Source organism: Cheilinus undulatus, linkage group 4, assembly GCF_018320785.1.
Source record: "Cheilinus undulatus linkage group 4, ASM1832078v1, whole genome shotgun sequence".
Taxonomy (NCBI): domain Eukaryota; kingdom Metazoa; phylum Chordata; class Actinopteri; order Labriformes; family Labridae; genus Cheilinus; species Cheilinus undulatus.
Genome location: NC_054868.1, coordinates 5,121,674 through 5,147,893, shown reverse-complemented (window position 1 = coordinate 5,147,893; position 26,220 = coordinate 5,121,674). Strand labels below are relative to the sequence as shown.

At 40.6% G+C, this 26,220-nt stretch overlaps 2 protein-coding genes across 3 annotated transcripts in view; one reads left to right on the top strand and one right to left on the bottom strand.

Annotated features, from left to right (window-relative positions):
- The first annotated feature begins 816 nt into the window (after positions 1-816).
- On the top strand, positions 817-13,482 carry dctd (dCMP deaminase). The gene is made up of 6 exons (XM_041784361.1): positions 817-943; positions 1,627-1,723; positions 4,885-5,020; positions 5,604-5,720; positions 6,484-6,580; positions 12,156-13,482. Exons 1-6 carry the CDS (start codon positions 903-905, stop codon positions 12,238-12,240), a joined length of 573 nt encoding a protein of 190 aa, XP_041640295.1. The 5' UTR covers positions 817-902; the 3' UTR covers positions 12,241-13,482.
- Positions 13,483-23,617: 10,135 nt separating this feature from the next.
- tenm3 (teneurin transmembrane protein 3) overlaps positions 23,618-26,220 on the bottom strand; it is a 366,938-nt gene continuing 364,335 nt past the window's right edge. For both annotated transcript variants that reach the window (XM_041784623.1, XM_041784625.1), the window contains one exon: positions 23,618-25,889. In XM_041784623.1, the coding sequence (XP_041640557.1) occupies positions 25,134-25,889 (756 nt within the window). In that variant the 3' untranslated portion in view covers positions 23,618-25,133. The remainder of the gene's footprint in view (positions 25,890-26,220) is intronic.

Here is a 26,220-nt window from a genome sequence, read left to right as displayed (position 1 = left end):
AGGGGCCCTTGAGAAGCCTGCAATAAAAAGTGTGTTTTTTATTTATTTTTTCTTAGTAAGTGTTGTTATTGAATCAAAAGCAACTAAATGAAGTGGTCAACAGGCTGAAATTTGTATCAAATAGAGAGAAGTAAAATACTTAGGGGCCCCTGCTCCTCCCTCAAAAATGTCCAAATGGTATAGTCTAGCGCAAGTAAATTTAATTATAAAAATATTGCTAATAAATTCTGAAATAATGGTTAAAAAATGCATTTAAATGCATAGATATTTGTAAAAAATATGCAACATTTGTTGCTTGGGTAGCCAGTTAAGGGGCCCTGTGTAATATTCTTTCTGGGGGCCCAAAATCCCTAGATACGTCCCTGGCTGTAAGCAATAAATCATCTGCACAAAGCACCTGATTTAATTTAGACTTCCAGATTATATCAAGACCTTAAACTGATCTCCCATTTCATTTTGCAAGGATGGGACGAAATAGAAAACACATTTCTTTGGTTTTATAAGAGAAAGCCCCCCACCCCACCCTTTAACCACTGCTGGATCAAAAGCGGAACACTGAGGATGGTAAGTGGGGAAATTTCGCTCCTGATTTTACCTTACAAGGCAGGCTAAGCCTGCTTCCTTTAGGTTTCACGTCTTTCCAACATACTCAGTTACTTTTATAATTCAGTATTGTTTCTTTATTGTAACTGTCGTGACTGGAATGCAAATTTTGATCAGCTGATGTTTGTTTTTCCCTGGTAGACAAAAATCAGGGGTGAAGGGACGTAAAGTAGAAGGAAGAAGCGCGGGAGATTCTTCCGGGTTTGTGTTGACGTAGTTCAGCGTGTTCGACTCAAACAGCCAAATTCCCGGGAGACGCAGGGAAACCTTGAATAACTTTAGAATTGCATCTGGAAAGCATGGAGGAGATTCAGCAGCAAAAGCCCACTCTTACGAACAGGTAAAAGCCCCACTTTATCTTGCTGTCTGTTACGTTTGTAAAGCATTTAGTCCTTTTTGTCTCAACGCTTAAATTCAAGTGGTCCTAAACCCTGGCTATGTTGATACGTAGGTCAGGCGTTTTGACGACATACTGGGAAACTTTTGGTGGAAGTACTCTACGCTGTTATACTGCACCTACATCAATTAAGTTATTTTGTAATATTTCACATATTTATGACCTGGAACATTAATTTTAATGACCTGTTCTACTGTGTGGAGCCTGACGGTGTGGCTCAGGTCCATTCATGACGCAGAAATATGACTTAGTCAATTCAGAAGCCCCCAGCTTGTGCCAAAGCTAATCTGGAATTAAAACCAAACATATATCTGAATAAATCTGATACACAAAGAACAGAGATGAGGCTTTAAAGTTAATTAAACTGCTTTATGCTCCCTAGTGCCTGCTTAAGAAGCAGACAGTAAGACATCATGTTTAGATTTTAAAGGAATTTATTCACAGTAAGCCTCTTCTCAGGAGATTGTTGTGGAGCTTTTAAATGCCTGTGTTTTTATGTAATTGGTTTGCAAAATCATCTCCAGTCAAAGCTGAAATAAAAAGAGAAGAATCCGACTATGTGATTAATGTTCCTCTTGGTTCTCATTGCGTTATTTCTGTTGTTATATTGTGTTTTTCTGCCGCAGTACAACCAGGAAGAGGGAAGATTACTTGGAGTGGCCTGAGTACTTCATGGCTGTCGCTTTTCTGTCTGCACAGAGGAGTAAAGATCCCAGCTCACAGGTTTGTGTTGTATGTCTTTCATACAGTTATATACCTCACAGAAGGGCTGCTCGATTACGGCAAAAATGCTAATTACTCATTTATTCTTCAACCTCAATATCAAATGCATTTAACAAACTTAAACATGTAGAACAGCAGTTCTCAACTGGCTGTGCATGAGGACCCACCTCCTTATGACAAAAGGTGACCCAGATTCTTCTGAAAGTTTCAAACACTAAAACATATGCAATGAACAATTTTACAGTTTGGACTATGAATGGAACGTGAAACATACATTTCAGAAAGAACATTATTACAGAAGGAAAAGTATGCATACATTTTTATCTTGCTCAATTTGGAGTAAGTGGAAATTCAGCAATTTTTTGACGTGTTTCCTCATTATCTTAGGAAAACCAGCTTTGTTATCAAGGAAAAGACTGAGAGACTGACTAAATTAATTCACCTTTGCAAGAAAACAGTGGGTGCTGTATTTCTGCTTAAGGCTTTTATACATCATAAAGTTTTCACTCTGTATGTTTCCAGGCAAACATTTGCCACGGGCTGCATGGTGGCGCAGGGGTTAGCGCTGTTGCCTCACTGCAAGAAGGTCCCTTCCAATCAGGGTTTTTCTGTACAGAGTTTGCATGTTCTCCCCATGCACGCATGGGTTCTCTCTGGGTGCTCTGGCTTCCTCCCACCACCAAAAAAATATGCTCATTAGGTTAATTGGTGACTCTTAATTGGCTGTAGGTGTGAATGCGAGTGTGCCTTGTTGTCTGTCTTTATATGTAAGCCCTGCGATTGACTGGCGACCAGTCCAGGGTGTACCCCACCTCTCGCCTAATGACAGCTGGGATAGGCTCCAGCCCCCCGCTACCCCTAATGGGATAAGCGGTATAGAAAATGGATGGATGGATGGACATTTGCCACAGCCTGGATACAGCTTAATGACCCACCATTTAGAAAACCTTGAAAAACAAGCTATTTATGAAGATAATAGATAGATAATAAACAGATATAACTATAAAAATGTAATGATTAACCAAACATAAAAATATTATGATTAACAAAACATTAAAAAATTATGGTTAAGAAAACATAAAAATAACAATTCTTTTTTAAGGTTTATTTTTGGGCCTTTTGGGCCTTTCATTAGATAGAGGAGAACAGTGGATAGACTCAGAAACAGGGATAAGAAAAGGGGAGAGACATGCACCAAAGGGCCACAGGCCGAATTCAAACCCAGGCCACCAGTGCACATGGGGTGTGCCCCAAACCACTCGACCATCTGCACGCCCTCATAAAAATAACAATTATTAAGTTTTGATGATGTACTTTCATTGCAAAAATATACACTTAAACATTTGCTACACTTGGCAACACTGAATACCAAAACATCTTATTTCAATTACCTGGTTTATCGGGATCATTGGAAGCCAAAATTATAATTGAAATTGAAAATTAATTAATTACCCAGCACCAGAGTTGACACTAGACTTTATTGTGTCTGGTCACAATGGCCAGCAGGTCCCCAAAATTCCAAAAACAGCTACTGGAAATATACTTTAGATAGCCATGTGTGACTAATAACATGAATTTAACAGCAATACAGCACAGAAAAAGCGAAACACTGCAATGCAGATTCATATCTGCGCTAACGCCAGAGCAACTGAGTCCAAGACAGTTGAAACCAAGCTCAACAGATAATCCCAGGTTGTTGTTTCCTTGTTTTGACAGCCTGCTTGACACATATTACTCATGAACATACTTTGGAAATGGCAGCAAAAAGACTAGTTATGCTAGTTAACACATAATAAAAGTTGGGATCTGTTCCTTACACAACAGCCAAATATCCTCCATTTAAAACGCCACTAAATCGTCCAAACAAATTGTTGACTAGTGCCCTGTCAGCTAGACACCCAAGTTAAAACTCCACATTTCAAATGAAAGTTGAGTCTTACCTTCGATTGTCCCATATTCATCTTCATAAACTGATGATCTCAACTGTAACCGCTGCTAAAATGGTGAAATCCTCTTATTAATGGCTCTTCCCACAGCTGATGGTACATTCACTGCTGCTGCAGATTTTAGCCAGAAAGCCCCAAGCAAGGACTCCAAGCCTCTGGTTGCACATGCTGCTCATGCCATCAGAGATAGGCTTTGTTTGAAGTCATCCATGCCGATGACATGAATATTCACAGCCTTAATTAGCCATGTGCCATGTCACATAGATAAACAACCCCAGCACCAAACAGGAAGTAGGCAGTAGTAAAATTACTTTGAGTTTATATAAAAGAGGCTGTGTCAACGCATCTTCTAGGTAACACAATATATTATGTAATTATTTGCTGTTTCCTAATTTGGTAATTTCTATATTTTTTAGTCTGACATTTTGGCCGGGATTGTGGCTCAGTAGGTAAAGTCGTCGCCTCACAATTCGGAAGGTTGTGGGTTCGATCTAACCTGACATGCCAGATTGTTGTGTTCACACATCCATCTGGTAAACCACTCATAGACAGCATTTGGGAATGGGCAAAGCCTTTGATAAAAAAACTCAGAGGGTGATTGGAAGAACATTCTGTCTGTCACATCTTTACGGGCCAATCAGAGAAACAAAACACATGAAGTAGCCACTACCAAGGTGTGCTGCTACCGATAGTAAACTCCATAGAGAGCTGCATAACATGAACCATGGCGACTGTAGACATGTCAATACTGGACTTTTGTCTGTTTTGAAAAGAAAACAAGACTGGTGAATACCAGCTAAGCAAACCTGCCTTGAAGACAACTCAATCTGCTGCTGGCAGAGTATCGATTCGCTGGCTGTATTTCATACCTAAATACTACAATAAGGACACTTTTTCTGTCTGTGACTTTGGAAATCTGATGTTTTTATGACACAGATATAAAGGAAAGGCTTTAGAATTTAAGCCAGAGGCAAGACAAAAGATTTGTGTGTGCAGAAATGGACTTTAGTTTGAGGGGTACTAAATAAAGTTGGAAAAATAATGGGTGAGGACAGAGGCACTTGTTTACATATCATTTTATAATGTCAAGAAAAAATGCAGTTGTCAGTCAGCCAAACTAAAGTCCTCACAGCAGCTTGTTTTAACCACAGTTAGTATCTGAGCCCAGGTGGATAACTGAGAACTGACACACCTTTCCACCTCTCTTGTTTGCAGGTCGGGGCCTGTATAGTGAACCAGGAGAATAAAATCGTCGGCATCGGCTACAACGGGATGCCAAATGGCTGTGATGATGATCTGCTGCCGTGGTCTCGCTCTGCTGAGGACCGACTGGACACCAAATATCCCTATGGTGAGAGCTACTCTATTTAGATAATTTAACTGTCTGAGGTCTTCTTGGTTTAGGGTTTACCTTAAGCCTTCATTCATGGGGTTTATTTGGTGTTTTGATGAGGAGTTCTGGTGTGTCCATTATGTGGTGTAGTGCTTCCTTTTGGCCTGTTGAGGGCAGTAGAGGATTATCAATATGGAAGTCTTAGTCATGAGAGTTTCTCTGGTTTCTGTGATATTTTCCCTATCTCTCAGCGCTCAGCCACAGGTTTGACGGGGCGGGAAAATATCATCTTTTTCTATTTATTCTACTGTAATTTGGAGTTGAAAGAGCAAATGTTTTAGTGAAACTGCTTCTTCAAACATTCAAATGAATAAAAGACACAAATTAATCATTAATGTGTCCAGTCCTGCAAGAACAAAGGCCAGTCAATCATTTAAGTCACATTTAACATGTTAAAATGTGTTTGCAGGTGTTATGAAGGCTTGCAGTTCATTATTTTACATGTTACAATAACTTTTTTCACACCAATTCTATTATTTAATTACCCTAAAACAAAAAAGGAATAAATCAGTCTTGTGTGTGTCTCTGTTCTGTCCCACAGTATGCCATGCAGAGCTGAACGCCATCATGAACAAGAACAGTGCTGACGTAAAAGGCTGCACCATGTATGTGGCTCTGTTCCCCTGCAACGAGTGTGCCAAGCTCGTCATCCAGGCAGGTGTGTAGGCAGTACTCCTTTACTAATGCCAATGATGAGACTAATATAAGAGGTTAGAGGGCTGAGTGGAGTGGGTTAGAGTCATATTTCCTTTTATCTCTGTTTGTAAAGCACTTTGTGTTATATTAGCTTGTATGAAGAGTACTATGTAAATAAAGTTAGATTTATTGGTAAGTCTCTGAAGCACTGGCGCTGCTGTAAACAATAACAGCTGCAGCACAATACATCATTTCTAACCACATTGATTTTTACCGAAGCATAACGTTAAACAAAGTTAATTATTCTGGCATTTTCTATGGTATAACTGTGAAACTGGACAGACTTGTCATTGCAGGAACTAGGCATAAGACTGTGATGTTTTTTAGGAACTTCAGTGTGGTGGATCGTAATGTTTTTATCTTCAGAAACAGCAGCTGGATGTCCTTTAAAAGTGACGCATGGAGACTCGGCTCATATTACAAGTTGGGCTGCTGTGTTGATTGGCTAGAACTCTTGTGATATCTCAGCCTATGAGATAGTCTTGTGGGTTGGACATTGTGTTAGACATTGTAAAGGAACCACAGGGAGAAGGAAGACATGTGGCAAAGTAGCGTCTTATTAATTAGTTAAATATATCTGTCATCGGTGAAATAAAATGCCTATCTTGATCTTTCTTCTCCTGCTTTTATGTGTCTTATTTTGTCCTCAGTAAAGCGGCAGATTTCTGTCTCACAGACTCAGAATGTTATTTATTTCACACTCCTCTTTCCTCCCTTTTGTCCAGGTATAAAGGAGGTGGTTTATCTCTCTGATAAGTACCATGACACACCGGAGATGGTCGCCTCCAGGAAGCTGCTGAGCATGGCAGGAGTACAATACAGGTGAGTCACATTTTCCTCAGTTTTCTTACCTTGAAGGAAAAATTCTCCAAAAAGTTTGACAAAGTGATACTGAGACTCTTTCTTGCTCCAACTATCCTCGCCTTGTAAATCAGAGTTACAGAAGTAGGTGGTTTACCTCATATTTCAGATTGTTTTACAAAAGATAAGAGAGCTTTTGTTAACGTAGTTACAATGCTAGATTCTAAAGCTTTTAAACAATATTAGTAAATATCAAATGATACAGATTTATGGAGGTGTAATGGGGTTTCTTAACGCCCTTGAATGTCAGGATTTTTGCACACAGTCTTATGAAAAATGCATCTGAATGAACAAAATGATATTCACAGCCCAATCCAGGTTGCCGTAATGCTCTGTACCATTTTCTGACCATTAGTAAACAACATGAGAAAGCAGGTATAACCAAACACTCAAAGAAGAAAAGTTAGTAGCAAGAAGACCCAGCACATGAACCAGTTGGTGGCTGTTATCGACTTGCATGAGCTGTAATGAATGTTGAATGGTATACTGAAATTTTGGTATTTTTCTGTACTTTTTATTTTAAAAAGTACCAAACCAGAATTTGGTCCTAGTTCAAGTAACCAGTAGATATTAACCAGGATAGGAGGAAAAAGAAATTTTACATGGATCTTCCACCAGATGGCAATGTGACCGAGATAGGCAGTGTCAACAGCGAGGTAGACACCTATCTGCTGGCTTTGATAATCCATTCAGTTTAGTACAACTACTAACAACAATGGCAAGTCTTTCACTGTAATACCTCTGCGTGCCGGTGAACTGAACAGGCTACTGATGCCCCTCACAGCGCTACCTTATCCACAGAGCCAACGCTGAACCAGTGGACTTATGTGACCTCCATGCTAAAGCTACAATCAGTCGTAATAACACTCACAAAAACACCAAACACCCCAGTGACAGACCTGTCCAAGTAGCACAAAACAGTTTAGCATAGAAGCTAGCTGGCTAGCCTGCTAGTAGGAAGATGAGAGGCTGCTAAATTTTGTTATCCAACAAAAATAGCATTGGTAAATCACTTCATGTTGCTATCACCCCCACCCAACAGCTTATTATCATGCAAATGATATTTTTCTCTGATTTTCCTAAATGGATGATGCAAATCACTTAACTCTTCACAATTCTTGCATCCATTGAACTTGTTAGTTTTCTGAGAGTTTCTGCTTGAATTTCTTTGCAGGATGTCAGAATAGCCTCTCAGAGCTGCTGTTTTGATGTGAACTGCCTCCCACCCTCATAGATCTTTGGCTTGAGGATGCTTCAAGGGTTCTCAGTAGGGTTGAGGTCAGGAGAGGATTGGGGCCATAGTAGCCAATGACACAGAGGTATTCTTTGCAGCATGAGATGGTGCATTGTCATGCATGAAGATCATTTTGCTACGGGAGGCATGGTTCTTCTTTTTGTACCATGGAAGAAAGGGGTCCGTCAGAAATTCTGTATACTTTGCCGAGGTCATTTTCACACCTTCAGGGACCCTAAAGGGGCCTACCAGCTCTCTCCTCATGATTTCGGCCCAAAACATGACTCTGCCCCCTCCTAGCTAATGCCATAGCCTTGTTGGGACATGGTGGCCATCCACCAGCCATCCACTGCTCCTCCATCTGGACCGTCCCGGGTTGCACGGCACTCATCAGTCAACAAGACTGTTTGAAAATGAGTCCTCATGTATTTCTGGGCCCACTGCAAGGGTTTTTGCTTGTGAGCATTAGTTAGGGGTGGCTGAATAATAGATTAATGCACGACTGCAAGCCTCTGGGGGATCCTACACCTTGAGGTTGGTGGGACTCCAGAGGCTCCAGCAGCTTCAAATACCTGTTTGCTGCTTTGTAATGGCATTTTAGCATCTGCTCTCTTAATCTGATGAATTTTTCTGGCAGAAACCTTCCTCATTATACCTTTATCTTCATGAACCCATCTGTGCCAATATGCATAATAATTTGGAACGCGGTGTAATGAAAGGCAAAATAACACTGACCACTGGAAATTAAACGTACTGTTAATAGGTATAAAATTACTTCCCAGATAACAATGTTTACTAAGTAAACATTTCCTCTGAATTATCCTTAGTATTTCAAATGTTGTGTTTGCAGTGATCCTTGTCATTATTTTCTAATGTCCTTATTTGGGATATTTTCCATCTTGTGGACTTTGAGCTCCAGGCTTCACTGATGGAAACACAGTCTTCCCGCTGTCATCAGCAATAAGACGATATAATTCTACCATAAACAGATGAGACTCCAGACAAATGAATTCCCCTTCGGGAATAAATAAAGTTATTGTATTGTATTGTATTGTATTGTATTGTCATTGCTGAATGCTGTTTCACCCCGTCAAGCTTCATCTGTAACATTTTGATCAATCCAGTTTGTCTCTCTTTTCAAAATGTCACACAACAGTCTCTAATTTCCTTTTTCTGGATCAGCCCCAATCCCAGTCTGTCTGTTACAATTTCCTGTAAGTGGATGTAAAACGAGTCCAGGCTGGGCTAGCTTAGATCTTATCCCGACTCTTTGGAGATGTGATCTGGAGAAGAGCCAGAGAAAGATACCATCGCTGTAAAAACCATTAAAAAAAATGTCTGCAGGGTGCGTTTATAATTTTGTCTCTGTGAAACTGGGCGATATATCGTGTTTCAGTTTCAACTAAGGCGGGGCAATTAATCGCAAGTTAGATTAAATTGCAATTTAGCCTGTGGCAATTTTCAAATCACAGAAAGTGCAATATTTTTTTTTTTACCCTGAAATGTGTCAAAATACCGATTTGAAACAATTTTTTGCAGCAGAAATGTCATCCTCTACACATTGTGCATGTATAAAATTATCTTTTTTTCCAAAAATAGTTTAGTAAAATCCTACTTCTCTGGTTCATGTATATGATTTTCTTTACCAAAATAAGAATAACATAAAAAATGATCATCCCTTCAGTATAGCAATCGATGTCACATTTGCTATTTAAGCCAAAATCACAATTAGATTCTTTTTTTCAAATCTTTCATCCCTAGTTTAATTTTTCTAGTTTTGCTTTAGTTATGATAAAGGATTTATTTCTTATGTTTGTTGAATAATAAAAAAGATGAGAAACCTTAAAGTAATGGCATATTAAATCGCAATCACAATATTGCGATTTGAACCCTGATTTTAGCTTCCCACCATCATAAAAACAATATAAATGTTATTAATCAATTACTGTGCTATATCTGATTTTATCCTGTTATTTTTCATGCCATAAAAGTTTCAATGTGCATAGTTTGGCCATTAAAGTAGTTATTTATGTATTTATGTCGATTTACTGCAGTTCCTTAGTTTCTAATTTGTGTAGACACAGGGTATCCAGAAAGTATTCAGACCCCCTTCACTGTTTTTTCAGTGTTGGTATGTTTCAGCCTGATGCTGCAGTCATTTAAATTATCTTTTTTCTCACTCACTTAGAGTTTGCAAAAAAAAAAAAAAAAAACTCCCCATAAGAGCCAAGCAAGCTTACATGTGTTGTGCACAGAGGAAAGGCTTCTGTCCAGCATAAGGCCCAGCTCAGTGGAGGGCTACAGTGATGGTTGTCCCTCTGGAACATTGTCCCATCTCCACACAGGATCTCTGGAGCTCAGAGTGACCATCAGCTTCTCGGTCACCTTTCTCAATGTGGCCCTTCTCCCCCCGATTGCTCAGTTTGTCCAGACCACCAGCCCTTGGATGAGTCCTGGTTGTGTCAGACTTCTTCCATTTGAGAATTATGAGGGACACAGTGCTCTTGAGAAACTTTAGAGCAGCAGAAGTTTTTTGTTTCCTTCCCCGGATCTGTGGCGTCAACAACCCTGCCTCTGAGCTCTGCAGCTCCTCAGACCTCATGGCTTGGTTTTTGCTCTAATATTGCTGTCAGCTGTGAAGCCTTTTATAAATTTTATACGATTCTGATCACTCTTTTTGTGTGTAATCTCATCCATGTAACAATTACAGCAGTAAAAAGTAAAACACCAGAATCTGGCCATTTATGATCATTTTTTCCATTTCCCAAAAAGTACATTAAATTAAAAAAGTCTCAGCCCTGATCTGGTAAACAATAAATCTTGCATGCCTTTTAATTTAGATCATTTGCAGTGCAAAAAGTGGTATAGTTTTTTTTCTTGATTGAGGTCTTTAACAGTTTTTTTAATTTATTTTATTTAAAAAAAAAATGTAGGAACACTGTGTACCCCAAGGCAGGTACGCTGTCAGAATCCTGACTGTCAATCCTCATGTCCCTGGTAAAAATGTAAGGTACGGTAAACTTCCTGAATGAATTTCAAAGTAAAAGCATCATCTGTTTTTTTAGTTATAACTTCTTGGGTGTTCTAACAATGCTTTTTTTCTGCCGTTGTTTCGGGACGTTATTTTGCTATTGAAGTCAGTTTGAAAAGTTGCCTAGATTTCTTCTGGCCCCTGTCAAACTTTCTTCAGGCATAAATCATAAAAGCCGTTTGTATGTGTTGTTTTAAGATTTAAATCATCAGGTTAGGTAGTATTCATTTAAGATCCTCCTCCCTCTCTGACTCTTGCAGTGCATGCAGTGTTTTTTTTCACCTGTGTCTTAAGCTCCCTTTTTTTAATGTAGAAAAAAAGAGTTTTCCTGTGATCTAAATCAGTGGTTCTCGACCAGTCTAGTACTAGGACCCACCACCTCCTTAAGGTCTAACTGTGACACTAACTTCTCACATTTTGCAATCATAACGACCATGGACTTGAGATGGAACAAAAATATGTGATTGGACAAAGGGATGGAGGCGCATCCTTCAAAATAATAGCACGTCAGATTTTTTTGCCAAATTTTTTTCGCACAAGTCTGCGACCCACTTTTGGCTCCTGACCCACCAGTTGAGAACCAAGGATCTAAACAACAGTGATCACTAAGGGTTGACATTTAGACTGTCAAATGAAGAGTAATTCATACATTTCATTGATGTGCATTTAATTTAAGTTACTAGAGTACACTTCCTGTTAACCTTTCCTGTTTAGAATCAGCCCTAATGAAATTTATGAAAGCAAGAAATGTTAACACTTTGTGTTCCAAATCTGCAGCTGCCTCCCAACAAACATCCATCCTGTAACCATTAAATATAAGATCAGATTCCATGGGACTTGTGCTGCCAAAATTGTCATGAGAAATCAGATCTGAGTTGCATTTGAGCAAAAAAGGGGATTTGGGTCATTTTTTCCTCAGTGTAGCTTTAGTTATGTCCACTATGTTTATGCAGGTTAAAAGGAGGCTTTAAATATAAATCAACCCGCTACAAGACCATAAATTTGTTCCTGATTCTCTGTAGAAGGTGGAAGAAGACTTGGTTTTGCTTTTTATTTCTCCCTCTTGTTGCTCTCTCTGTCACACTTCTTAATGTTTACAACTCTGACATTGTGGAAACGTGTTTGTGTGGGGTACAGATGGGATGAAAGGACAACTTTAAAAGACAAAGAAAAGGTGACTTTCATTCTCATGCGTGTTTTTAGTCTGTTTTTTCCATGTGTGACTTTGTGTGCGTGTCATGTATTTTTTTCCCCTCTGTGTGTTCTTGCAGGCAGTTCAAGCCCAAGAGGACTGAGATTGTCATTGATTTTAATTCCATTAACCACCCTGGAATCCTGAGCAGCGCGACCAAGTGAAAATGCAAACGGCTCACCTTGGGGAGCTGCTGAACGAGGCGAGGAAGAGGAGGAAGGCTGACGAGATTGAAAGGGACTTTGATGCCTCTTTCCTGCAGGTCTTCTTGCCCCCTGCTTTGTCCAAAGGAAACTCAAGGATACCTCGACTTTGGCGTCTTTTGATATTTTGATTAACCGGATATTCAAGATAGTTTAATTTGGCGCCTCACTCTTTGTATCTGTCAGTGGCAGAAGGTCTTTTTTACTTAAAAACTCTCTTTGGGATTAAGGAAACACAAGGACTGTTGATTTTAAGGCTTTGGTGTTGTGGATCAGATCCTCTCCTGTCTGTCAGCGCAGGGGAAAACCTGCTTTTCTTCCCCCTTCAAACAAGGTTCAGGAATAATAAGAGGCACCTTGACATTCACTTCATCTGACCTTTAATGCTAACGGTGGAAGTTTCACAGCTAATCTTGTTGTTTTGGAAACGGGGAGATGTTAAGTGTTGCTGTCAGGGTTTTACGAAGTACAACCTGTGTAGAGGTCCAGATTTTATTCGTACAACCCTGACACACAGCTGAAGAGGAACCAGTTTTATTTTGTCGAGTTATTCTTTAGTCATTCCCTTATCTGCTGCTGATTCTTTCATGAGTGAATTTTATATAATTTTTACCCTTGATCCCTTTTTGTAAAAATCTAGTTTTCTGAAAAAAAAAAAAAAAACTCTTTAGATCAGAACAGGAAAGTTTTGTAGTGCTGCACAGTGAATTGCAGTTTCATTATCAATGCGATGCAAGCATTCGCATTTGACTCATTACAAAAGTTTTAATAAACAAGAATCTTTTGTGTAACTAGCGTTGCTTGCACACTCAGCGACTGAATGCAAATGTTTTCGATCCATTTAGGATTTTTTTTTTTATTCAGGAATAGCATTTTGCACTCACAACTGTTGTTAAAGACAGGGGTTTTAAAAGTGTGGGAGAGTGAGCCTCCCCTGAGAGAACATAATGTATTTTGCATAATGTATTAGTGGATGTACTTTAATCAGGCACATTTAACCCCAGTGATTGTGTTAAAACTATTACAGTGTTTAATTGCTCTACCTACGCTATCTACTGAAGTAAGTCCTGCACTTTTTGTTCCTATTAGTCATTTAACCCTCAAAATAAACCGAAAATTGCTCAGAAAAGATCTGTTATCCTTCGCTTTGTTTGGGAAACGTGTCACTTTTACTCATCTGTTTGAAAAAAGAACAATTAAAAGCCAGTGTCCATGCATTTCTTTTCAAGCTGGCAGCATTACAGCCGAGGGATATGGGTTAAATTTACATCACGGCATGTTTTTTTTCTGCTTTCACTGTAACAGTACTATATCAGTATTACACAATTAAAAGCCATCATGCATTTAAAGATGACATATTTAACCCTTTTAAGAGAAGTGTATATTGGTCTTATTGGGCTCTAACTGAAGAGTTGACAACTTGAGTCATGGATAGTAATATCAATATAATTCCCACATTGTTAGAGGAACTAGTTGATGAAATAAGAATTTCTGCAGCCCCACAAACTAAATAGAGAAATGTTAATTTTCTTTGCTTTGGTCTCTCAAGTAGAGGGAGGAGAAATAATATTATACCGTCTGAGGAGTAGCAGACAAAGTTTACATATTTTAATCTCATAATCAATCACGTTTAGCATCTTGTCTCTATGCAAAGTCCCATTTAGATGGAAAGAACTGGAAGCCACGCCCACATTTCACACAAAGTATCATGGGGGCTAGGAATAAGGTCTGACTGAAATTTGACCTGGGGGTTCATAATACCTGTCATACAGCAAACCTAAACACAGATTATTATTATTTTACAGGGTCTTTCATTTTGATGATTATGGCTTACAGCAGGGGTCATCAACTCCATTTGCACAAGGGCCAGATTTTTCTTAACAGACTCTGTAGGGGCCTGACATTGAAATTAACTACAGTAAAATCAATATTCTGTTGTGATCAACATATTTTTGTAAAAATATGATGTCCTTTAACAGAACCTTTATCCTTTCGAGATCAGCCCCTGTCACCTATACAGCAGTCGGCCCACAGGAAATATTAAACTACATAAATCTGGACCCCTCATGATGTCCATTACTGGGTTTGGTACTTATATGGTAAGTCATGATTGGCCAAAAAAATACACAGAAGAAACAGATCTTCAGTGTAGATTCTCAGAAAGGGAAACTGCTCCCTGTTTGGAAAATCAATGTGAAAAACCACAGTTTTAATCAAGATTAGACTGCTAAGTCCATGTTTACCATGCCAACTACAATCCTCCTCTATCAATAAAGGCATAAAACACTCAAAGATATATCTTTAAAAATATTGCTCTCTATCTCTTAATTTTTCTGATTTTAATAATCTTTGAGGGCCAGATGGAAAGTTGTGGGGGACCTGATGTGGCCCCCAGGCTGCCAGTTGATGATCACTGACTTAAAGCGAATGAAACCCAAATTCATTATGTCAGAGAATATTATTTAAAACCAATAAAAACAGTTTAAATTATTATAGAATATGATATGATATATATTATATATCTATACTGTATTATACAAACTTCAGTGCAGAAGTTCTATGTAAGGTATCTTTAAAATAATTCTACATGATTTTTTTCTCTACATGATTTTCTCCTGGTTTGAATGTCGTCTGATTTTTTTTTTTTTTCAGAAATTAGGCCTCTTATTATCAGAGTTTGATATCACCCAGGCAGTCAGAACCATGAAGGGTTGAAATCTGGATCTAGATCTCATCTCTAAACTCCTTGTTCTCCGCTGTTCTTGAATATAAATGTCAAGCTTCTTTTTCAATTCAGGCTGTTCAAATATTCCATCTGCATGCTGTTGTTTGACACTCAGCTCACAAGATATTCACAGAAACATAATGGACGCGGTCGTTTCATTGTTTTGCAATGCACCCGCTCTCACACTTCATATTCAGCTTGCTATCCGTCTTTTCTGCAGACATACCTCCACACTGAGGCCCATTTCACTGTCAGATTGATTTGCTGCTCATTTCTGAACCTCGTTTACATCGATACACTGCGATCATTACTCTGCCCGTAGAACGCACTCGCTTTAATCACATCCAGCTGAGTGTGTGTTCTAAGGGAGCGCCTTCAGCTCAGTCCAGAAAAGGTTTAATTGTTTACAAAAGAAAATAAATACATTTACTGGATGATGGGAAATAAAGCCGAAGTATAGAAGTTTTTTTTGTTTGCTTAAAGGGGACATATTATGCAAATATCACTTTTTCAGGCTTTTCTAACACAAGTATGTGTCCCTGGCCTGTCCACAATCCCCTCAAGTACCAGAAAAATCCATTCCCTCTCCCCCTCTCTCTCTCCACCTTTCAGAAAATATGTGCTCAAACAAGCTGTTCTCAGATTTTACATCTAGTGACCTCACCAGGGGCCTACGCACCCACCCCCGGGTTTGATTGTCCCCCCACTTGGAGGAAAGTTTGCCCTTCAGCTGAGATCCTGGATAGCTTGGTGGGTTACCCTGCTGACTACGGCCTGACAGATTGATGGTTCAAAACCCAGTCTAAACTTTGGGAAAAAACTGTCTTTAATATCACAAGAGGGGTGTGGTCAGGGGTGGAGTCAGACAACTAATTACCATTTAAAGCCACAGACACAGAAACAGCTTGTTCTGAGAAGGGATAAAACAGAGGGGTTTTTAGACATGCAAAAATCCAATACTGAAGTGTTTTTTCAGCATTAAACTTCACAGGCATGTTTTGGGGACCTCTGAGAAAAATATAAACTTGTCTTAAAGGGTAAAATATGTCACCTTTAAATATAAGTGCATCGTAATGACTGGCTGTTAAGTGGGAAAAAGGTAAAGCTTTCCAGGGCCCAGCACCATGGGGCTCAGCATGGTCAATCCTACTTGATTAAAGGTCACATATTGTACACCTTTAAGAAAAATATATATTGGTTTCAGAGGTCCCCAAAACATGCCTGTGAAGTTTGTTGCTGAAAAAACACTCCAGTATTGGATTTTAGCATGTCTAAAAACCCCTCTGTTTCAGCCCTGCTCAGAACGAGCTGTTCCTGTGTCTGTGGCTCTAAATGTTAATGAGCTGTCTGACTCTGCCCCCTGATCACGCCCCTCTCAGGAAATGGAAGTGGCTTAACGAATGTGGGGCTCAATCCCAAACTGCCCCCTACATACTCTCCCTACACACTAGCCCTCCGCTTGTGCGTTCTCGCGGAGGGTCTGCCATATTAAGGGCCGTCCCAAACCACGTAGTGCGGAGGGGGAGTGGACCGTTCAGCCCTTAAATAGCAAGTCTGCATCGATGCACACTTTCGACAACTTTTGCAGGGAGTGCAATGCCTAAATGGAGGAGGAAACAACATATATATGTAAGTGCCGCAAGTGTCCAATATGTTCCCCACACCTTTGTCACACTGACAGAAAATCCCAAAAAGCGTGGTTTAAAAAGATTAAAGGAAACAAGCAAATCTTACTCTATGCTGACGTTTGATTTGATTGTGCAGCACTGGCACCTTAAAATGTGAACACAATTGGCTGCATTAATTCATTTGTTTGATTGGAAATGTCAGATGGTAATAGGATTGAAAGACGTGGAATCACTTAAAATTATTTGAAGTATAATGTAGCTGCCGTTAAATGTAGAAGGATCTCGCGGAGTTATGTACCATCAAATATATCAAGTTAACAAAATACACAGCGGAGCAGCATTTACCCCTTGCTGATGCAACAAAGCCAACAAACGCTGAAGACGCTTGCGTCTTCTGCAAGCGGCAGCGATCCTAGCGAGTTGCAATCTGTGCCACAGCATAACAGCCATACACGGGGGGCGTCTTTCTGTTGCCATAGCGACGAGGTCTTCCGTTTTCCGGTGAAGAGGGCCTCCCATTCCTGCCCGTCATATTTATACCCTCCCCCTTCAATTAAAGTACCTCAACAACTACGAGTGTGACTTCATTTGGAGTGACACTCGGTAGTGAAGGGGTAGTGTGTGGGGGGGCCATTTGGGATTGAGCCTGGGTCTCCAGATCCTCCTTTCAGAGGAGGGTGGAACTTTCTTCCAAGCGGGGCCAACCAAACCTGGGGGCAGGCCTAACTCCCCACATGACATCATGAGGGGAAAATCTGAGAACAGTTTGTTTGAGCACATTTTCTGAAAAATAGGGGTGGGGGGGGGTGGATTTCCTCATTCTTCTAGGATTGTGGACAGGCCAGGAACACGTTTTGTTAGAAAAGCCTGAAAAAGTGTATTTTACACCTTTATGCACAACCACATTTTAATGTTAACCTTAATATTAACCATTCACTAGTGCAATCAATGCTAACTCTTCATTGTTTCTTCAGTAAAAATGTAGCCTTTGTAACTTTTTTTTTCCAGATTGTGTTATGCATCGATGCATGAAGTGGATCCATGATTTGGACCAACTATAGATGTTAAAACATCCTTAGAGCTAGTCTTGTAAAAAAAAAAAAAAGATGAATATAAATCTTTAAGCCTTGGTTAAACTTTGTTTTTACATCATTTAGACTGTTGATAAAAGTATTAGCATGTTAGTTATGCACTGAAGTTGTAAAACTAGTGGAAGCTGCTGGCTTGAGATAACAGTGTGAACATATACAATTGTTTTCTGGCTCTTTTTAAATGTTTTTCAAACTGTTAATAGAAATACAACATGGAGCATTGTTATTGTTGTGAAATGTGTCTCCTTGGACTCATTTTCGCCCAGAGACAATCACTTTGGCCCAACACCTGGTGCTGTGTCTGTTTGAGTCCTGGTGTCTGCACAGATCAGTGAACAGGAGTTCACAGTGGGGGCAGAGGAGAGAGCGGGCATGTACCAAAGCGCCTCAGGGTGTGAAGTGTGCAGAGAGCCTGAAATCTGGAATCCACACTTGCACACCCCCCTGCTGGTATAACATGTTCATTTTGTGCAATGAGGCGTTAAAATATTACTAATGAACGGAGGCGCCACCAGCTCGAGATTCAAACCGCAGTCTGCTGAGACACATTAAGCACCTTCTGCCTCGCTGCACTGGGCTGAACTCTGATTTTGGCCACTAAACAAAGAGTGAGAGTCAAAAAGTCGGCAAACACAGAGCGTGGGGACAATCGAATCACATGCTGTATTAGGCAGGGCCGAGCTGAGGGAACAACAGAGCCGGACTGATGAGAGAGGAAGAAGACAGAGTCATCGGCGAAATAAAAGAGACCACTGAGTCATGATCTTATTCTAAGTTATGTAACAAACCCGGAGCAGACACACATGAGAAAACAAAAATATATCTCCCCTCTGCTCTCACAGGGACTGTTTTAAGATTACTTGAAGATTTAAGTTCCATTGCCAATCAGATTATGACTGGGCGATTTAAATCACATTAAATTCAGGAATCTAAAAACTGGGCCCAATTTTTTTTTTAAGATTTATTTGGGGGATTTTTGTACCTTTATTTGATAAAGGAGGATACTGGATAGAGTTGGAAACAGGGACGAGAATGGGGGAAAGACATACGGTAAAGGGCCTCAGGCTGGATTCGAACCCCGGTCGTTCACGTACATGGGGCACGTCTCGAAAAGGGTCTATTATGCCTTTTTTTCAAGGCTTTGCACATCTGTCTGAGACCCACATTGTAGCTTCACATGGTTTACAGCTCAAAAAACTCCTCATGTTTCTAACACTGGTGTCCTGAAAAACCGTTATTTTAACCTTTGTCTGAAATGCTTTGTTTTTACTGCTGTCTCTTTTACATCCCCCGCCCCCACGGATCTGCTTTCCTCCGATTGGCCGATTTTACAGAGGAAACTTGAATGAAGTGGTCCGACTGAGTGAAATAAGGCAAATTTTGATGTATGTCCGTACGTGTTAGACCCGGAGTCTGACCCTAATAGTTTAGAGAGAGAGGGGGAAGAAAACCAGCAGCAGTGAAGGATAAAGCAGGACATATCTGTTAGGTAAGTATTTAATTACTGTGCTACTAAATGGCTTTGATAATGGTGGACTTATCCCTCGCCTCATTTAGCGGTGTATTTATTCATCTCTGTTCATCCTGTGGGGGCGGTCTGTTCCGCTTTGCTGGCAGCACGGACGAACCAGTCAGGAGATCCTATTGCAATGACCTCATCAGCTCGCTCCATCTAATTCTCGTCTCGGGAAGATCTCGGAGAGATTCCCAACATTGTGACTTTATATTTATGCTTTAAAAATCAGAAAAGTATAATGCCCCCTGTTTAACCACTCGGCCACCTGTGCCCCAAACTGGGCCCAATTTTTAATTCAAAGTTGGCTTCTGCAGTAAATAATCAACTAAAAGGTTGTATGCACACAGTTAGCCAGCTAATCATCTAGATTCAGCTATTAAATTAGTCCAAACACCTATAATTTTTCATAAACTGGGCCTGAAATCCAGGTCAAAAGCTCCTGAAACATCCTGCCTCTAGTAGCTGCTGAAGCTTCAGTTGATGGCTGCTGCCTTCCCGTCAGACGCTTCAACGTATGTAAACATGAGAAGTTCATCTGTTAGCATGAAGTAGGAACTAGAAAATGGAAATAAAGTTGTAGGCTGTTGTGGGTTGAACTCACAAATAACCACTCAACTGAAGTGACTTTAAGCGTGATTTTAATCTGCAAAGGATGCTAACTATAACCACACTCTACTCAGCATACTGGGCTCACTTTATATACCCACTGGCACAATAAGCCTGTGAGTGTTTGACTGTTTTCTGAGCAATTTCTCGTCTTTTTCTGCAATTTAAAAGCAAGTCAAGCTGAAAAGTGAAATAGCTGCCTTTTACTCCCTTAATTTATATTTAAATAAACTGGAAGTTTTTGACACTTTAATCACATTTTGCTAACCTGGCATGCAGATGGAAAACCACTGATATACAGTGTTTGGGAAAGGGCAGAGCCTTTGAAAAAAACTCGAAGGGTGATTGGTAAAGATGTTTGTCACATCTTTACGGGCCAATCAGAGCAACAAAACATGTGACGTAACTGCCAGCGAGCTGTGCCCCTACCGAAGGAGTAAACTCCATTAGCTGCATAACGCAAATAATGGCGACTGTAGACATGTCAGTACATAAGAAAACAACTCACTGCTGTTCTTTGTTCTTCTTTTAACTAAGAAATGTCGTCAAGTTCTGATAAAATTGGCGCTTTAGCAGCATCCACGCTAATCTCTCCTGCCATAACTGCACCGGCCTCTAGTTGCCACTCGCTTGTGTCACGACTCTGCTGTGTTCGAAAGTACTGCCCCTCAATGCTGATTGGTCATGTCACTTTCTAACCAGGCCCAAATGGTTCAGAGGGGAGCTTTGCAAGATGGATTAATACCGCAAGTCACCTTAACGTCTTCTTTGTGTATCGCCTCTATATTTGTAGAGGCAGGTCAACTACATAAGGAAATACAAGTAGACGAAAATATGCAAGTTTTCGGGTTAACAAGCACAGCGATAACTTCAAATTAATTTTAATGAATTGATTTATTATCCAAATTCATGTATCACTGAGCACAGACAGAATCCACTTTTTTTGTATTCTCGGATTCTTCTTTTATGTTTCACTATCAGTTCTTATTTTAATATGGATGGTTGATTACAAACGATTCATCAAAATCCATGTAATATCGTCGTTATCGTGAGCTTTTTATTCCGAAAATGTGCACAATCCTTGTCTACTGTATTGAATGATGGATCTGCCTCTGGCAACATGGTGGCGACGTTGATGTCCGGCCAGCCAGCCAATCTCTCGTCGCACATTATGTCTATGATCAGTGATACACGAATTTGGATCATACATCAATTTATTGAGATCAACGTTATGTATTCGCTGTGCTTGTTAGTCTGAAAACTCACGTATTTTTTCTGTACTTGTCTTTCCTTATATGGCGGACCTGCCAGTATTAAGATGGCGGCAATGGAGGAAGAAAACGAAGACGTTCAGTTCAAGTGACTTCCGGTGTTAGAAGACAAGATATGGTGGTGCTCGTCCGACTTCCGGTATGAAGTTGAGGTCTTCAGCTGTATCTAGGTCCCTCTTTACTTTTTGCAACTTATATTTTTTTGCCAATTTTTCCCTAATTTTTCCACTTAATAACCCTTTTTTTTACAGCATTCTGCTCATTTCTACCACTTTTCATGCCCCTTTTTTACCCATTGTTGTCATATTTTGACCATTTTTGCCTTTTATTTCCACTGTTATTCCATTCTTGCTATATTTAGCCCTTGTAACCTTTGCATTTTTGCCTTTTTAAACCTATTTTTGCCACTGCTTTGCCACTCAACACCCAACTCTTCCCACCTCTTTTCCCCACTTTTAACCCTTTTTACTGCTTTCCCTTCTTTTTTACCACTTTCTTTTACCCCTTCTTAAATATTTATTTTTCAGCTTTTAGTGCCTTTAATGATCACAGGCAGGACATGAACCTGGGCTGCCCGTGCACATGGGGCACTATGGAGGATGCTCTGAAGGAGGAGGCTGGGGTGGAGGATGTTAAGCCTTATGCTATAAAGGAGGAGGCTGGGGTGGAGGAGGTTAAGCTTTTTGCTTAGTGCCTTTAATGACTGAGTAGGTCAGGGGACAGAATCAGAAAAGGGGTGACAAAGTTGGGGAGAGACATGCAGGAAAGGGCCATAGGCCGAACTTGAACCTGAGCCGCCCGCGCACATGGGGCACCCCTCAAACCACCAGGCCATCTGTGCCCCACTTTTGCCTGTTTTTTACCCTTTTCTGCTGATTTTTATCCACTCCGATTTGCCATACGAACCCATTTTTGCTACTTCTTTTTGCCACTTCTAACTCTATTTTGCCTCTTTTCACAATTATTCAGTTCTTTTCCTTTAGTCTTATTCTTTTAGCTTAACTCTCTAGTATCCTGACATTTGTGCACATGATGGCCTTGCTACGAAGTCTGACATTACTTTCCTTATCGTTTAGTTCAGTGTGCCCATCCACATCAGTGACATTACTAATAAAAGGTAGTTAAATTCAGTTGTTTACATTTTTAAAAAGGCCATATTAGCATAAATAAATAATGTTCATGTTTTGTTGCTTTAGTAAGAGTGGTTATTATTCAGGTTAAGATAAAATATTGCTATCAAAGCTTAACTTTACTGTGGACCATGATTCTGCTGACCTCCATGGGTCCCCCAGTTTGGCTAGGTACCAGAAAGTTCTACCCTTTATCCCCTGTTACGGGCGGCCTTGGCTATAGCTCCATCCAGTCACAGATTTGCTGTGTTACAGCTCAGAATCATCTAAACTGGCAAGGGCGACAGTATGTCATAGTTAGTCTACTTATGTCCCTTATTCATCCCTCATACTTCAGTGTTTTGTTGTTTAAAGTATCTAGCACTTGTAGACTCTCAACTTTGTAGCCCATACTTTTAACTGGTCAAACCCACTCCCATCCTCCTCTTGCCTCCGGCCTTTAAACTCGTTGAAACCAGGAACAAGAAGAAGCAAAGCTTGTCATCATTGATATGTGAATCTGAGCCTGGGTGAAGGAAATCCATGCTGTCACATCTTAAATAACGAGTCAGCATGATGTAGCAGAGATAAAAGCACAGTAGTCCTAACCTCGCTCTCAGTCTCATCCTGGATAAATGTGATATAACAAAGTTTAAACAAGAACAAGACGAGAAGTCGGCTCAGAGAGAAGGATCTTTGACTTTTTTTCTGTTGTTTCTGCAGAGCTCGAAAAAGTTTAACTAAATTAGCTTAAAGAAGATCCTCCTAAAGTTCAGAAAGAAACCAGACACCAAAACCACCTAACCTGCCACTGTACAAGATAAAACAAAGGTTATATATCCTCTGTGTTTTTGTGAAACATTTATTGAAGTCTGTGGCTTCATTTCTCTACAATACAATCCACATTGTTGTTCCTAGTTTTTATGCTTCTACACAGGTGATAGCCAGGCAGTTTGATTTCAGGTCGGCCATCACTCCAGACTCCAGACTGTTCTTGTGAACCCGTTTTCTCAAGAACACTTTGAGCAATTTTCTTCAAACTTCGGACAAATGTCCATTCTGACCCAAGGATGAACTAAAGACATTTCTGTCTAAAGAAAACACTAAAGAAACACTCCACAATCTTGTGGAAAGCCTACCAAGAAGAGTGGAGGCTGTTAAAGCTGCAAAAAGGGGGGCAATGGATCTTAATACTGTCTTTACAGTCCCTGTTGGTGTAATGGTCAGACGTCTGAATACTTCTGTCCACATAGTGTATCTTATTACACTGTGGGACACCGTGTTGTCTGTCACCATGAAAATTGGTGATTGCTACTCAGCTTTTCATCCACCTGCTTTGACAGATCAGAAAATATAGAACACAAGAAAAAAACTCAACAATAGTTTCAAGGATTTTTATTCTTTACCGTAGAAACACTGTACATAAATTACTTTCTCTGAGACTAATATTGATGTACGGATAAGTGGAATTTCTCAACCTTCAAAATAAAAAAGATAAACCGATAAAACACTGTCAACTCGTCTCAGTTGTCTCTGAAAAAAGATATGATGTTATCTCTCTGTAAAGATCCTGTTCTTCCCTCTGAAATGATTCAAGTCGGCGTCCCACGCTTTGTAAACACACATACACACAAAAAAACTCATCTAGAAGAGTACAGAGACCCACAATCAATGAGAAAACATCCACGTCGATTTCTGATCAATTTACTGGTACTTATTAAAGTCACTGATGGCGATGCACTGTCCCTTTAAGGAGAAACGAGCAAAAAACGAGGAGAGAAGCAACGATTAGTTACTACTCACAGCAACCCTGCCCCCCCACCCCCACCCATAGCCATGACAACATGTTTTCTATTGCAAGCAATACTACTACCTCTGACCGATAAAAGCACAAGGTCTATGCATTATGAGTCACATTTTGCAGAAGTGAAGGAGTCCCGGGCTGACCGGGGACCACTGTTTGAGCTAACCCGGTCCACAAAGAGCAAATCCATGAAGAATCCATGGCACCGGAGTCGTTCGATGTCTGATTTTAGTCTGAAGAGTTTGATTTTATAGACCTTGTAAGAGCACGGGGGATTAGGAGGAGTGGTTTTAGAAACGACCTGTAAGAAAGAAACAAAAACAACTCAAAGTCTGTGGTGTTCAGTCCAGATCCTGATCCATTCCGGTGGAGGTGAAGTTAGAGTAATATGCAGTAATAGTGGTATAGGTAATAGGATGTAAACACTTCTTTGTTCATTTTTAAATCCCCTTTGTTTGAAGCAAATGCAAGTTCATTTATAAAAACCAAAACCAAAAATATTCAAACATAAAATCAGTCTTTTTTTTTCCTTCGTACAAATTGTAGTCCTTTTTTTAGTGCCTGTCTCTCTTAGAGAGAGTCCACATCAGTCCCACTTCAGTTCCATTCAATGGCTTCAACCACTGAACAAAAGCTCCCGTAGACACGTCTCATAACCCCGAGCGACGGCCCACATCTGGGCCCACACCTGTAACATCTGTCAGGGATCCACAGGCATTTGATTTTTGACTTCTTGGACAGTTTACAACTGTCTAAATGCTTGCAGGCTGCTGAAATGCTTGGTTGGCTACGTGAGCAAGTCTCTACATCTGACTGTTTCACAGCTAGATAGCACAAGATTAAAGCACTCAGGTTTAGCCCTGCCTACCACGGAGAAGGATAGACAGAAACAGAAAGAGAGAGAAGGCATTGGTCGTCTGAGCGGGCTCATGTGGACGTTTTGTTTGGTCAAGTTTCTGGTTTGATGTGTTGAAGAATAAAACTAATTCGGGGTCTCTTCGATCTCTACACAGTTTAGTCTGTGACATCCATTTGTGTTAAACTCAGCCTTTGTTAGTCTTTTACAGTCACAGGGGTACAAATTTGACGTTTGCTGATGCCGTGTTACCTCCTCCCTATCTCACTCTGCCGTAGGAACTGGATGTTGTTAGCACTGTCAGCCAGCTCGGGGTACTGCTCGATGGACAGGACGTAGTAGCCGTCGTAACCCAAAACCTTCCCGCTGCTCAGAAGCTGCCTCTTCTCTCCCTCCGTCCACAGTCGAACCCCTTCCTCTCCGTCTCTGACCCGCTGCTGCTCGCGGGCCCAGGCGTTAGACAGCGCCCTCTGCCTGGCGTGCTCCAAGATGCGTGCTTTCTCCTCGTCAAGCGTCGTCCCGTAGCGGACGTGCAGAGCTAAAGCACCGTACTGCAGCTCCACGTCAGCAAAGCGCCGCGTTCTCCCATTCATCACTGTCGTAGACTGCGACACAGTGACATTCACTCCGTTTTCCAGAGACTTCCTGCCCGAGGTGAGCCGCAGCGCGCTCAGGTCGTTCTCGGGCAGGCTGGTCTTGATGAAGTAGTGCGTGTCTCGTCCCTCCACGGTGTAATGAAGGTCTTCCAAGTAAAAGGCGTTGTTTAAGACGGCAGCCACTTTGATGCAGTCCTCGTTGGCGATGTTGAGAGCGTTGGTAACCACCCGGCCCTGGATCACGGCCAGCATCACGCCCTTGCCAATCAGGGACTTGACAGTGGCGAACCACAGCCAGGGTTTGGTGTGGTCGGAGTGGCGCCGGCTTAGCTGGATTTCAGGCATCCGCTCAAAGGACAAGAAGGCCTGAGACTGACGAGTCACTTCCTGCTGGACTCCTGAGATCGACTGTGGATGAGAGAAACAGAACATGTTGGAATTGATGCTCTGCTTTCTGATTAAAACATCTTTAAATTAATCACGAACATAAAATGTGCTCTTGTGTTGTTGTTTGATTGAGAGCCCCCTGGTGACAGAAGTTACGTACTGCAAATTTAAGTTTTTAAACTTCTTAAAACTATCAATTATTAAAAGATCCAAGACTTGAAGAAGAAGATTCTGGCCCTTATCCTGATGTAGTTTAGGACCTCTGCTGTAAACATTTATAAAAGCACTGTGGCTGTAAAGTGATTAAAAGTGAGCTATTTTTTGCTCAAGCCACAGCTGTTTCACTGGCTCA

What these genes read in the sequence shown, in the direction of transcription:
- dctd (XM_041784361.1), top strand. Translation starts at nt 903, where the DNA reads ATGGAGGAGATTCAGCAGCAAAAGCCCACTCTTACGAACAG. An exon ending in CAAGCTCGTCATCCAGGCAG is followed by an intron (nt 5,721 to 6,483) that starts GTGTGTAGGCAG and finishes CCTTTTGTCCAG; the next exon opens with GTATAAAGGAGGTGGTTTAT. An exon ending in ATGGCAGGAGTACAATACAG is followed by an intron (nt 6,581 to 12,155) that starts GTGAGTCACATT and finishes GTGTTCTTGCAG; the next exon opens with GCAGTTCAAGCCCAAGAGGA.